The sequence below is a fragment of the Protomyctophum parallelum genome (genome assembly GCF_964188405.1).
Source record: "Protomyctophum parallelum genome assembly, chromosome: 11".
Classification (NCBI taxonomy): Eukaryota; Metazoa; Chordata; class Actinopteri; order Myctophiformes; family Myctophidae; genus Protomyctophum; species Protomyctophum parallelum.
The window spans coordinates 28,863,092-28,878,652 of record NC_139707.1 but is presented as its reverse complement, the minus strand read 5'-3'; the positions used below and the strand labels follow the sequence as shown (position 1 = coordinate 28,878,652).

General features: G+C 42.7%; 1 protein-coding gene across 1 annotated transcript in view; it reads left to right on the top strand.

Annotated features, from left to right (window-relative positions):
* LOC310867306 (SH3 domain-binding protein 4) overlaps positions 1-15,561 on the top strand; it is a 55,980-nt gene that overhangs the window by 13,462 nt on the left and 26,957 nt on the right. Inside the window, exons 2-3 of the mRNA XM_083777253.1 lie at positions 1,927-2,123; positions 3,084-5,443. Coding sequence (XP_083633379.1) covers positions 2,000-2,123; positions 3,084-5,443 — 2,484 coding nt within the window. The 5' untranslated portion in view covers positions 1,927-1,999. The remainder of the gene's footprint in view (positions 1-1,926; positions 2,124-3,083; positions 5,444-15,561) is intronic.

The window sequence follows — 15,561 nt, the reverse complement described above, 5'->3', positions numbered from 1 at the left end:
TGGGTTTGATGTTTAATGATAGCGTGCTGAGCTGCATGACAAGAACAAAATGAACAGAATATTATGCAACTGTGATAATAGTAATAACATGGAGGATGCAATGTTTGGTTGTAGTTTACCAGCTATCTTATCTTGTCGGGCAGAAACCTCATCTCCATATTTTTACCGACATGGGTTTTCATGGCTGATACCAATTAGTAGTGATCAAAGAGAACGATACACGTGTGTCACGTGACACGGGATTTCTGGGTATTGTAGTCCGAATTTAAGCCCAGGCATTTAGACAGAGCTCCGGACCGAATTAATCTAAACATATTAATAAAAAACGAACCGCGCCAAATCACGTCGTTCGCATCACACAGAAATTAATTACATCACGCGTGGTTCTCTCTCTAAGGGTTAAGACCAATTATTGCCAATTATTTGGGGGCCCACTTGCAATATCGTCATGGCCCACTAGTGAGACCTGGCCCACAGGTTGAGAATCATGGACGCACATTATTTTTATCCCATTAGAACTGTGTGTCCTTCCATTCTGTTGATTGCGTTTCTTTTTTGTTCTTTTTAGCGGCGTGTGCAGTAATTATAACAGTGTTTCATAACCAGCAGACATCAGGCAAGCTTAATGACAGCTTAAGGCTAATTACTGAAAAAGGCATATATATATATATATATATATACATATACAGCTCCATCTCTTTGAATTAGAATATTGTGTAAAAGTTCATTTTACACACACTATACACAGGTTTATTGGTTGTCTTTAGTTCAATGTTTGTTTTGTAAACGCATTGACAATGAAGGGAACATTTACGTCATAATGTGTCATTTACGTCATATTGTCTCTTCATCGTTTAATGTTTGTGTTTGCACTGTTTTACATCATCTAATCAACATGTGTTAGACTTTAATATATTAGTTAAGCACAATAATACCATGGTCAGTAGTACACCAATTAGTTACTAGTAGTTTTGGCACTGTGGGCAGGTGCCAAATCGAGCTGGAAAGGAAAATTAGCATCTCCATGAAGCTTGTCAACATACTGAAGCACAATGTACTCTAAAAAGATGGCTGTGTTGAAACCATTGTTAAGTTTTCACTGTCAGTGGATCAACACCAGCAGATAATATGGCCAAAGCCATATCTCCAAAACTGGTGGGTCAAACTGAACAATTATGTAAATTTGAAGCTATGATTCCCTGCTTTCATATGACATGAAAACACGAAAATTCAAATAAATCCAATGTCCCTCAGTCAAATTTGGCCACAAGTGGTGTTATGACTATGGTATTACTGTGCTTAACTGACCAGCCAACTGGCCTGACCTGAACCTCACAGAGAATCTAGGTTGTATTGTCAAGAGGAAGGTGTGAGACATGAGACTGAACAATACAAATTAATTTACGGCTGTTATCAAAGCAAACCAGGGCTTCCATAACACCTCAACAGTGCCACAGGCTGATCACCTCTATGCCACGCCCCATTGATGAAATAATTTGTTCAAAAGTAGTATTAACTGCACAAAACCTGTTAAGCCCCAGCGGGGTCCAGGGGGAAAATCCCCAGAATGAACATTGCAATTGCAGATTGATTAGGTCTGATTAGATTTATTGAGTGCTGTTCAGAGGTATACAGCCATCCCAATGGGGCTCAAGAGTTCAGATGGTCGATATTTCTCGTTTAAAAAAAAAACATTTTCTTGTCAAATATTCTGATTTGTTGAGATTTTTAGATTTTCATGATTTGTATGCCATAATCATCAAGATTAAAACTTAAATACTGAATTCAAAATATATGAAAGTTTCACTTTTTGAATTATATTACGGAAGAAAATTAACTTTTACACACTATTCAAATTCATTGAGATGGAGCTGTATATAATTGATATATTCCATTAGTTAATCTAGCATTCTCTATTTCTTCCAGACATCATGGGAGGCTGGTGACACCTGACTTGGCCATTAAGCTAAAGGGAACCCCCGGAGAGAGAAGAGGAACGATGGCCGCCCATCGAATCAGAGCCACCACCAACAACAACATCTCCCTGCCTCGCTGCAAGTCAGAGGGGACGCTCATAGACCTCAGCGAAGGAGTGTCAGAAGCCAGTCTCACTGATGTCAAAGGTCAGCCACTCCTAAAATAATGGCTGATATATGGGTCTAGAGCTCTAATGATTAACGGTCTGTGTTTCAGTATAGAGGGATATGGGACCATGAAATGACATTCCTCCCCGTCACGAACGGCCTCTGCTTCAGGGTGGAGCAGTGGTACGTGTGTGAGCGAGTGTGCGCGAGCGTGCGTGTGTGTGTGTGTGTGTGTGTGTGTGTGTGTGCGTGTGTGTGTGTGTGCATGTGTGCGTGCGTGTGCATGTGTGCGTGCGTGTATATATATTTATAGTGCCGCTATATATATAAAACTGTGTTTTTTTTATTATCATGCCAGCAGAATTTGATGACAAAACACAACTTGCAAGGATAACTCAATCCAGCAATTACATTATTCTCCCCCCATATTCCCCACACTCGGTGCACAACAGCACCCTGGGCTGATTTTGTAGTTTGTTTTTCAAGTTCAGGTGAAAAACTTCAACAGATTAAATAAATAAATAAAAACACGGCAGTAGTAAGCAACACAGCTGCACCAAACAAATCCATAATGAATGTGTGATTTATGTGTCCAGAGTACTATGGTCAGTGTTATGCAGCCTGTCATGTTTTAATCCAGCTGTAGTTTTTGGAAAACAAACTACAACATCAGCCTAGGTCTAGGGTATTGTGCCACTTTTTAAATGATCATAGGCAGAGCAAGCCACACCAACATTTTTGCTGCTTGTATCTGAATTAGTGAGTGGCAATTAAACCCTCTTAAATATTGAATGCACATTACAAAATTGCAACTGTACCTCATCTAGAAAGAATAGCAGCTATTCTATGACTACATATCCTTCATATCCATATTTTTAGGCAATTGAAGTCTTTGTTACATTTCCATTGCAATATCCAACAAGTCGTTTATACTTTATACATGCATATATTTGTACTGAATTGAATGAAGCTGAGATTCCCTTGTGCTTTGTTTCCCAGTGCCTTCTCCTAGTGCCTTACGACTGGATGCCACTGCCCAATTTGGCACTGCCAGGGAAGTTGTTGCCATTAAGGACTACTGCCCGTCCAGCTTCACCACCCTCAAGTTCTCCAAAGGGGACCGCCTCTACGTGTTGGACACGTCGGGCGGAGAGTGGTGGTACGCTCACAACAACACAGAGATGGGTTACATCCCTGCGGCTTACGTGCAGCCCATCAATTACAGGGACTCCAACTTCAGCGACAGTGGAATCATTGATACCATTGGAGATGCCAACGAGGAGGCAGCCACAGAGATGGACCTCCTGGGAGAGTGGGCCGGTGTCATTCTGAAACCGACCGCCCTCCAAAACGGAAACCCGTTCACGTCAGCCTGCGCCTCAACCAACCCTTTCCTCAACGGGGGCCTTCAGAGCTCGCTCGATCAGAACAGTAACGAGAAATCGGTAGATTTGCTTCTGTTTGACTCCCTAGCGCCGTCTGCACCGAACTCCACCAGCAGCACTGTCAACATAAACGGTTTTGGCAGTGGCATTTTCGACGTTAACCCTGTTGCCGCTGGCACGGGAACGGGACAAACGTTACGACGGGACAACCCGTTTTTTCGGAGTAAGCGGTCCTACAGTCTGTCTGAGCTCTCGATCCTACAGTCTCAGGACGCCCCCCAGGCGTCCTCGGGGTTTTTCGGAGGCCTGAAAGCCCCCGCGCCGGAGCAGTTCCAGAGCAGGGAGGACTTCAGGGAAGCGTGGCTCAATCACAGGAAGCTGGCCAGGTCCTGCCACGACCTGGACTCACTGGGTCAGAGCCCGGGCTGGGGCCAAACGCAACCGGTGGAGACCAGCATAGTGTGTCGCCTGGACAGCTCCGGTGGGGCCGTCCAGCTCCCGGACACCAACATCAGCATCCACATACCAGAAGGTCACGTGGCTGCGGGAGACACCCAGCAGATCTCCATCAAGGCCCTGCTGGACCCGCCTCTGGAGCTGAACAACGACCGCTGTACCACCGTCAGCCCCGTGGTGGAGGTCAAACTCAGCAACATGGAGACCAAAACCACCATCACCCTGGAGATGAAAGTGTCCGTCGTGGTGAAAATGGAAAGTCGGCAGACGACAGAGGTCATGTGTGTCAGGAGTGACTGTAAAGAAGGGCCCTACACACCCGTCCCCCAGGCGTACATGTACGGGGACACTGTCCAGGTGTGCCTGGATAACCTGGAGCCTTGCATGTACGTGTGCGTCGTTGCTCAGTCTCAGTCGATACCTCCGGACACCACCGTTTGGGAGCATGTGGTGAAGAAGATCACACTGGGCGTGTATGGACCAAAGCATATTCACCCCTCCTTCAAGACGGTTGTGGCCATCTTTGGCCACGACTGCGCTCCCAAGACTCTAATGGTGAGTGATGTCGGAAAGCAGGCACAGGCTGCTCCGCCAGTAGCGTTGCAACTCTGGGGTAAACATCAGTTTGTTCTAGCCAAACCCCAAGACCTGCGAGTCGGGGTGTACTCAAACATGGCCAACTACGAGGTGAAAGTGAGTGAGCAGGCCAGGGTCGTCAGGGGTTTCCAGGTGAAACTCGGTAAGGTCAGCCGACTCATCTACAGCATTGCCTCGCGCACCAACGACGATGTTTCAGATTTCACCTTGAGAGTCCAGGTCAAAGATGACCATGATTCTATACTCGCCCAATTTTGCGTACAAACCCCAACACCACCACCCAAGACAGGACCCAAGACCTCAGTGCAGAGGCGTTTCCTGAAAAAGAAGGAAGTGGGTAAGATAGTCTTGTCTCCTCTCGCGATCACAACCAAGTACCCAGTTTTCCAGGACAGGAAAATCAGCAACCTCAAGTTCGGGAAATTAATCAAAACCGTCATCCGACAGACGAAAAACCAATACTTGCTGGAGTACAAAAAAGGCGACTTTGTAGCACTGCTGAGCGAGGAAAAAATCAAGTTGAAGGGCCAATTGTGGACTAAAGAATGGTACATTGGATATTATCAAGGCAAGACGGGGCTCGTCCACGCAAAAAATGTTCTGGTGGTTGGCAAAGTGAAGCCCATTTACTTCAGCGGGCCCGACCTCACCACCACACTCTTACTGGAGCAGATACTGAAGCCTTGTAAGTTCCTCACGTACATCTACGCCTCTGTGAGAACTGTACTGATGGAGAACATTGGCAACTGGCGAGCGTTCGCGGATGCCCTGGCCTATGTCAACCTGCCCTTGACTCATTTCTGCCGGGCAGAGCTAGACAGTGAACCGGAAAGAGTAGCATCCGTGCTCGAGAAGCTGAAAGAAGACTGCAACAACGCAGAGGGCAAGGACAGGAAGTCCTTCCAGAAAGAACTCCTGACTGTAAGTTATTCAGCAGCCAATTGGCATCATATCCCTCTCTTTTAATTGCTTTGACTTGCCTGTTCATTGATTTGACAGATTTGACAGATTTCCATTGTTTTAATGCCGTTTTTTTTGTTTAAATATTGTGTTCTGTCGGCATTTCTTTCTGTGCATTCGGCTCTCCTTGACTCTGTCCCGTGGTTCTGTTTCCATGCTGTTTCCAGGGGACTTTTCACTCTCCTTTAGCACAGTTGTGTCTTTCATCTGCTTACAGCTGCTGGAAGCTATGGTCCAGCGCGCTAATTATGTGGAGAGTCAGTGCAGTCAATAAGTGCTGCGTAGGCACCGAGGTCTAATAGGGACCTGGGAGCTGTGGAGAGCTGCAGAATATTTTGCCCTCGAGCCATTGCCCACCCAAGTCTTTATTTTTTAAATTACACAGAGTAAGAGGTGCATTCGTAAATCCTGTTGATGGCTTGGCTGTGCTGTTAACAGTTTGTCTTCATTTTAACCCCCCCTACGTATGAATCAAACCCTTCAGGGGAAACAAAGGGGCTGTCAAACCTCTTCATATGAAAAAGACCCTGACTTGTCGTCATCAAAGTGATTTTGGATGCAGTTTGTTTACCACAAGCGGATGTTGGAAAGAGGAACTGTCAAGGATATGTTAATTAACATCATAAACTGTTCGGTGACAGGGCTGAAGAATGCTTGCCAGGTATAGATTTAACATGAAATCCAATTTCTAATACTAATACTTTTGCTGTCACTGCATTGCGAACTTGTCTTTTCCCTGCAAGGATTTTCCCCTGGCCTGTTCCCCCTCAATTAGAAGGTCAGATACCTATCTTACGGCGCAGTGCGACTCCAGCAGGGGTATTATGGGTATTATTATGTGAGGTCGGCCACTGTGGGGAGAAGGGATGTGCCCGTGGCAGACGAGAGGTCACGACCCTCGACATGACCAAAGTCATCCACCGTCTGTATAATTTGTCCCATCCCCCAAGGTGTAGGGTGGGAGAATTATTAACACGCAGATGTCGAGAGGAAAGCTCTAGGCTGAAATGTGTTTCAGCTCCAGTAGGCCTAAAAATAATCTAACAATGGCCATGTTTATGAGTGTGGACTTATTGTTTGCATATCTGATTATTAACACTGTACTCAGCGTTCAGTTTTCGTTCACACAGACGAGGCGAACTGCTGAGCTCTGTGCGCAGTGCAAAAATAATAAAATATGCATACTGTACCAACAATTTTTGCTACTTCAGTGTGCCTATTGTGCCCCGGAGACAGTGGTTTTGTAATGCTGCCTCGGGCGACACGGATGGCAGCTCACACTGAACACCCTCCTTATATCAAATCTCTCACTTGAGGCAAGGGCTCTACAACCGCATACATTGTTGAGCGGAGTCCCTCAGGGCTCTGTACTAGCGGTGCATTTTCTGTTTTCGCTACACAATTCTTAAATATCTTCTCTGAACATAGCCAATCTACTTGCCAATCTACAAGCTTGTACTGTAGATCTATGCCATTTCCTGCGGAGGTTTTCCCCAGAATATGGATGATGAGGTTTAAGCTGTTGGCTGATTCTGATTTGCTGAAGCAAACATAAGGTTGAGCCTATCATATCATCTTTTAATAGTCACTTGACACAAATTTACAATTTTAATTCCGATGGCAAAAATTGCAACATTTTAACACTGTTCCCGCTATTGTTAAGCAATCCATTCTTCCTACTTTATGTTTTCCTTTCTCCCCCCATTTGATTTAGCTTCATCTTTTGACGATATCTCACTGTGAAATGTGAATATCCGTTAAAGGTCATGGCCGTAGTAGAGCGGAGCAGCCTCTGAAGTCAGACCGGAGTATAAACACTGTAATTTACAGAGGGTTGTAAACACTAGTTACAGTTATAGATACAGTAGAACTTCAGCATTGGAAAGGAGTGTAATGTAAGACGGCGTAGAGACTAGAGACGTGACATTTCTTGTGGTTAGTACAGTAATTCATTGTTTTGCATATGAGCCTACATGACTCTTTCAAGACTTTTTTCATTTTGCAATCACATTCTAAATTGTGGGTTTAGCTTTTGGGACAGCCGACACCATGCACCAGCCAAATGAGCAAGTTGCTTTTGATTTGGCTGTGTGCTTTTTGATGAGGCTGAGTGGCTATATTTTTTGGGAGAACCCAATCAGAGAAAAAACAGTGTTGCCATTGTTGAGTGGTGCAACCACTCCAAGGAACAGCAATGTCCCTATGTCTGTATGTCCCTATGTTTAGGGTACTGTGCTGTCCTCACCAAGCATGCACTTTGAGCTTGGCTAAACAGCCAGCTAAACTCTTGTCCACATAAGTACAGGCAGAGACAGTGTTGAATCCTTTTGATAATTATTTATGTAGAAAAGTGTAAAACTGTAAATAAAACAGAAATACAAAACAAGTGTCATTCTTACAGTATAATGCTTAATACAAGCAAGAATAACATACAGCAAATGTGTACATGTATATTAATGTAAACACAAAATATCCCAACAGGGCTCTCTTAATAAGTATATTTTATACCAACAGGGCTCTCATAATAAGTATATTTTTATATACCAAAGAAACATAAAACAACACAATACTAAAATGAGGAAATATCAGAGTAGGCATCAGAGGTAGCCAGTAATGACAGAGCAAATAAACACTCAATGCACATTTCAAATGTAGGCTAGTAAATAAGAAATAATATCCTGTCACAAGGTTAATAACATACAAAACAATAAGTATCACTTACAGATGATGCCTTTTTGAGGGCAAAACATGACAGATGGGACTGGATTGAGAACAGAACATAGCAAAATGCCACAATGTGCTGAAGTGAATGCAACTTCCTGTTTCCTTTTTGTCTGAGTGTCCTTCAACTGTTTTCCTCCAAAATAGGTTCCTACCTAACAGAAATTCCTAGGAATAACATTTGAACCACCACTAGGTGTCACAAAGTTCCAAAACACAACAGGTACCAACAGGGGGCGCTGTTGCACCACTCACTTCAGACAGGTCTGATTTATTTTCCTTCTTTTGGGCTTGTTTTCATAGATCTGGTTTTCTTATTTGTCTCGCTAAATCTGGCAATATTGCTTCTAAAAGATATCTGAAGTGGGGGGAGGGGGTGATTATAACATAGTGGAACTGCATTGTTGGCATACTGCTATTAATTAGAGATACTACAGTACATATGCTAATTTAAGTATTAGCATACTTTATGCAGTCTGCGGCTATGCAGTAGTTAGACTGTAACAGGTTATATAATTCTAGGTCACTTCATTAGCCTGTGAGTGGCTTTAATTTTCTTTCTGTTCAAGATTTATGCACAATATCAAAACAAAACTCCCGTTCCAAAATAACAAGGGGCAATTTTGCTTGAAAGGTCAATTACGCTGGAACCCGTTAACACAACAACAGAGTAAATCATACAGCGCCTCTCCGTTAATAATAAATGTTAAGTCTAATGTTCTGGACACCAGAAGACTTTTACAACATCATTCACTCTCTCTCTCGTTCCCAATTAATTCTTGCATCAGCGTCAGGTTTTACATCTTGAAGACATTAAGATTTAAGATGATGTTTCACTTTGTTCCATGTCAGCTGATGAGAGGACCTCTCGGTATGACAGAGACATAAAATATATAGCTTACTGTACTAGACCAGGGGTTCAATCTCAACCTTTTCAGGCCGCGACCCCCCAAAATAATCATATTTTAACTGGGGACCCGCCACCCTGACAAGCACTTGGAATATAGGAGTTCAGGCATCACATTTCCGTTTGCCCAGATAAATATTGTGAAAATAGCAGATCTACAAGTTCATGAGTCACAACGGCGTTGTGAGCTTGTAGATCGGCTATTTCTTTACACAAAAATACAAGGTAACCTGAGAGCGCTTATTGCCTTAATCTATGATTCAATCTATAATGTAATGAAAACATAAATCACTAGTGGTATTCTTTTGCAAATCCATAATTTGATTTGACTTCATTTTAAAGCTACAATTCAGGACTTATTTTAAAGAATAAAATGTTATTTTTAACTTATCTTTATAGTAGAGTATATTAGTATTTCTGCAGTGTTGGAGCAAAGTGGACTCTCTACTCTCTCCATTGGAAGAGTGAGCCTGCATAAATATAACTTATGGATTTTAGCTCCATGTCCACAATTTGATTCATTTTACGATGTAAAAACGCACTGTGAAGAAAACAAATTATGACAATTCTGGCTTTATCCAGGTGAAGAAAGTCAAGCTGTATATTAAAGTATTTTAACTGCAGTGTGCATTCTTCACATCAAACACAGGGTGCCGTTCAAGCAAGTTTTTCGCGGGGAGCATACTTTGGTCCGACATACCATTGGTTCGAAGGAGCATTGGTGTTCTGCCCCGTGCTCGTGGTTATGGTTAGGGTGAGGGTTTGGGGTAGGTAGTCGATTGGACCAATGGTATGTATAGTACCCGATTTTCCCACATTTTGATCGTTCGCTTGAGGTTTTAGATTTTGGTCGATTTTCGTTGACACCCCTATTGATCACATAAAAAGGGAGACACATAAACAAGGGGTGCAAATACCGAACCACATGAGATAAGATGAACCTTTATTATTGATCCCCGTGGGGAAATCCAGGTGTCGTGGCAGCAACAGCAGTAAGAGGTGCCGTACTGATAACAGTGTTGTCAAGAGCCAAACCAAGACAGATAAGAATAAAGATAAAACTAAACAGTCCATGCTGTTAGTCACGCATAGTTCCGCAGTACGATAGGAATAAGAATAAAGATAAAATAAGAATGAAGGATACATAAAATAAACCTAAAACAAAGTTGCCTAGACTTAACTAAACATCATGTACAGTGTTTGTACACAATGTCATAGTTTAGCCAAATGTATGGTCGAGAACGGACGAGAATAGCAGAGCTACAAGCTGCTCGCAACTTGTCACATCCACAACGCATTATTGTGAGCTTGTCGGTCTGCTATTCTCGGCGCAAGCAGTGGTGGAAAAAGTACTCAAAGTTAAAAAGTACCAATACTGCAATATAGAAGTTCTCCATTACAAGTGAAAGTACGGAATTCAAAATGTACCAAAAGTAGAAGTACTCATGTCAAGTTTTCAAATGTATAAAACAATCGTTTGAAAACAGCAGATCTAGTTTACAGCAACTAGCAACTAGTAACAAAAGTTTTCAAATAAGTGCAGTGGAGTAAAAGTACAACATTTAGATCTGAAATGTAGTGGAGTAGAAGTGAAAGTATTGAAAATTGGAAATACTCCAGTAAAGTAGAAATACCTCAACATTGCACTTGCGTACAGTAGCTACTTAAGTGAATAAATGCACTTGGTTACTTAGTTTCCACCACTGGGCGTGAGACACCATCACACCTCAAAGTACTGTGTGAATCAGGCTTTAGACTCACATGAATAAACCATGATGTCACCATAGACTGTAAAAAATATGGACAAAGCGTTCCCCGGGTCTAACATGAACGTAAAATGAAGCCTGTAATAATATGCTAATTCCTGATGTAAGTCGCCATCTTTGGTACCAGCTGGCCATTGGCTGGCTCCGTTTTGTATACCAGCTGGTCATTGGCTGCCCAGACAACGAGGCGGGACTTCCCCCCCTTCTTCTCCGTTGGTTTTTATTTTGACTCGAGTGGGAGGGGAATCCTGATCATAGACTGTAATGGTAGCCACGCCCCTCAGAACATACGCGATGTTTTTTTTTCTTTATGGTCATTTTTTTAATTAATGGGACCATAATTTTCCAAAAAGAATATTATGACATTAGAAATGAGACTTTAAACTAGTGACTGGAAGAAGAAAGTATTCATGACCATGTTTATTAAGGTAATACAGTCTAGGTGAAGTTGGGCCAAAATACATGGGCCTCTATGGAGCTATGGGGCTTTTTGGGTCCGGTCCAGCGCCACAACAGGCCATTATATGAACTACCGATTTCAAATGAGGCTTCACGAAATATCTGGCTGACTGCCCCCCTGGATGTCACACAGCAACAGCATCTGGAGCTAAATGGACCCACGTCCAGACTCCCACTGAGCTCAGCAGCATGCACCCTGCCTAGGCATGGAGGAGAGCTAGAGCCTGACCAATGGCACATTGTTTTGGTCCAATGCCGGTCCCGAGTCCTTATTATCACTTATCAGTGTTTGGGGACTTTTGGCTGATAATTATGTCATTAAAAAAATATGTGAGGCATTGGGACATTGGCTGCATAATTGCCGATGCCGAGTCAAATAATGTAACATATGAATTGTATGGCTGTGGTTTTGTGAATGTGACAGTCGGTAACCTCTTTCCAGAGGGACGTAGAGAGAAGAACATAATGAGGGCCCAAACTCTGGCACTGTTGAGCCTTACTTTACCTATGGGTGGATTAATTGGAGAAGCCTTGCATCAATAATCTTTACTGCTGTGTTCCATTTGTCCTCAGCAGCCATGCTGAGGACAATGTGCCATGAAAAACAAAATAGTGACAGCACTTTAAATCACAATGCTATCAAAGTGCATTGTAATGTGTCTGTTTGTCTCTCTGACTTTGGAGTGCAGCGGTTACCTGGAGCAGTGGTTCTCAAACTATTTTCATATCAATGACAATGACCCCCATAACTCTGAGAGTGTACAGGTCCATTTGGTTCCTTTAATACACTCTCAGAGTTCCAGACATTTGGACCCTGAGGGTCCCTGGACACTACTTTGAGAATGAGGACCACTGTCTATCCTGTGTCTATACCGTATTTAGGAATAAAATGGACCCTTACAGGTCTGCAGAGTGTTGGTTCCATTTGTACACTCTGAGTTAATTTTACAGAGGATTATAACTATCAACCGGCCTAAACAGGCTTGCTGTCACCCGGCCTAAACAGGCTTGCTGTCACATGTACTGTAAGTGTAACTGTGAAGAGCAGCACATCATATCCACTAGTTCGGTTAAATTTGATTCGTATATTAATGAATACATAACCATTGATTGCCTTACACTATTAGGCAATAACATGCATATATATGCATTCTCAACGTGTTAGCTGCTCCGTCAGAGTCTGACTGTAAAGGTTTTCAATATACAGCCACTGGCAGGCAGCACTACAGCAGCACTACAGTAGACTTTGGCAGGAAGACTTGGGGCTCCTCTAGGATGCAGGGTTACATCTATCATGTTGCATCGCCCTGCCAAGTGGCCAATGGCTCAATGCCTTTCACTGTCATTATTCAACTAAAACAAAAGCCTCCGGCCATCCGAACAGAATGTATCGAACACACTGTCCCAGATATCTCTCTCTCTCTCTCTCTCTCTCTCTCTCTCTCTCTCTCTCTCTCTCTCTCGACTCTCTCTGTCTCGACTCTCTCTCTGTCTCGTGTGATTTGTACTTATTTATGGAAGTACTTTTAGACCTAGCTGATCAACTGAGTTATGACCCGAAGTATTAATTCAATCAGAGATTCTCAAAGTGGGGTCCGGTGGAACCCCAGGGGTCCTTGAGGGGGTTCCAATGGAACTGTGACGCACTGTGAGCTTGTCGACGTGCTATTTTCAGAGAAAGCTTTCTCCACAACAGAAAACAGAAAAGACACTGAGGGAGTCCTGAGGGGACTCCGCTCAACCATGTAGGCTTGAAGTGGTTAATGTCCTCAACACACATTTGTCTTTCTGCGTGCTTGTGGCCACATCTCCAGTTACCAATTACTTGGTTATTCTCGGTTATGCAAAGTAACTAAGTACATGTACTCTAAGTACTGTAAAAAGTACACTTTTTAGGTACTTTACTTTGCTGGATTATTCCCAATCTTTCCATACCTTAACTTCTACTTCCACTACGGTACATCTCAGAGGAAAGTATTGTAATTAATACTCCACTACTACAATTATTTGAAAACTTTAGTTACTAGTTACTTTGGGGATTTGTAGTATTATTACAAAACCATTAACCACTTCAGCCCTATTTCAACTTTTGCTATTTGAAAATAGCTGATCTACAAGCTCACAACGTGTCACGATGGGACATGTTTGTAGATGTGCTATTTTCTGCATAATGAGTATGTTCTACTTTTGGCACTTTAAGTAGCCTACATATTTATACCAATACTACTTTTGTACCCTTATTCCAATAGATTTAGAATTCCAGACTTTGACTTGTAACAGCATTTTTCTACATTGCAGCATTGAGTATACTTGTGAGTATAAATGTGAGTATACTTTCTTCCCTACTGGTTTATTCTTGTCCTTAAGTGACAGCGGGTTCGTGTCAATCGGTCACTTGGTTGCCCTCGCCTGTCAGTCATGTGTTCTTTTCTATCAGTCTGTCATTTGGAGGGTAAAATGGTTTTGTATAGTCCAAGCCAAGGTTTGTCCCCATTAAACCCCCCTCAATCATGTGTCCTGTTATCCCTGCAGGTGAAGTGACATATTTGAACAGGTGGTTTCTGAGGGATGTATTTACCCATGCGCTGCATAGCCAGCCACGTGGCTGTGTGTGTGTGTGTGTGTGTGTGTGTGTGTGTCTGTGTGTCTGTGTGTCTGTGTGTCTGTCTGTCTGTCTGTCTGTCTGTCTGTCTGTCTGTCTGCCTGCACACTGCTGTTGCAGTGTTTATGAGAGGGAGGGACTCGAGGGAGTGAATTAGTTCACTCCTCAAGCAAACACACTTGTACACAAACATGTACGTGTTAGCATAATATCGTCGCTGTCGGGCAGAAACATGTCATACATTAACGCCCTGATCATACCACAGTGTCACATGCATGAAGAGTAGCACATCCACAAGCTCAAAACGTGGTGCAAGCTTTATTTTGTGTGTCCGGTTTTATAGAGATGAATGGAAACAATGATCATTTCATAATTACGATCATGCAGTTATTATGTAATAATTGTGAGAGACTTATAATAATTATGTAGGCTATTTTGTTTGTCTGTGTGGGGAATCAGTGTGAAGTTAAATGTATAACGTGTTGTAATTATACCCTTGCTCAAGCCAGCGGCCCCGGCTTTAAACAATGTAGCCTTTTCTCTGCTGAGCCATTTGTTATATCACAGGCTCTCCGGAAGGAAATTTGCCTACATTGGGGCTCTAAAGCTGTTTACTTACTGTAACCCTCGAAGGCATGCTGCTGAGATTAAAGACCACGGTGATATCTGGCTTTATGAAAACAGTTAGGCCCTAAGGCCCCACATATCCTTACAAATGACCTCAATTAGGTTATGGGGAATGTGCTGTATATATTAATTTGCTGCGTTTCTAAAGACTTAACCAGGCTGCTGAGTCTTACCTCGAAAGCCCTGGTTTCTCGATTAATGCAGGAGTTATGCAATCATGACTGTAAAAGCGAGACGTAGGAGGTACTTACTGTACTTAGTCGTGTTTTATTAGACTGATTATATTGTCTGTAAGAATTATAATGACCTCGGCTCAGGGCTAACAAACCTACATCTGGATGATTCATGGTTTTGAGGAATAATAATAATAATAAAAAAGCCCTATTTGGTAGAGATAAAACATAGCCTACTCATTCACACCATTTCCAGATATCGAGACCATAACCATACCAGATACCTTCATGTGTGTGTTTACTTGATTGATTAATTGATTGATTGTTTGAATATGTTATTAGTCAGACATGTAAACAGCACGTGGTACAGTCAGACATTAAGGCTAAAAGGAGAATAACACAAAAAAGACCTAGGGTCAATTGTGGTCCTATTTATTCAATTCATCATGTTGTGGTGTTGGAATAGTTAATGGTGCACTGTAGTAAAATCTGATGCTAAGACACTGGCTTTTTACCACATACAGTAGTAGCATGTCAGTGGTGTTCTGTAGTAGAGAAGATTTAAACATGGCACATGTGTACAGTGAAAGTAACATGTGACAGGTCAGGAACAGGAAACGCTCGCCGTGACATTGCAGATCGCCGATCAATAAAACGTGGCAATGTGAATCGCTACTACAAAAAACTCAATTTAAAGCTGCGGGGCAAAGAACATTTCAGTTTGTGTGATTACAGCTGTCCACTGCGTCCAGAGGAAACTGCAAGTGTTCACGGAAGACCTTCAGGGAGAGAGACATTTCCCCCCAATAGTGCAGGAACAGATT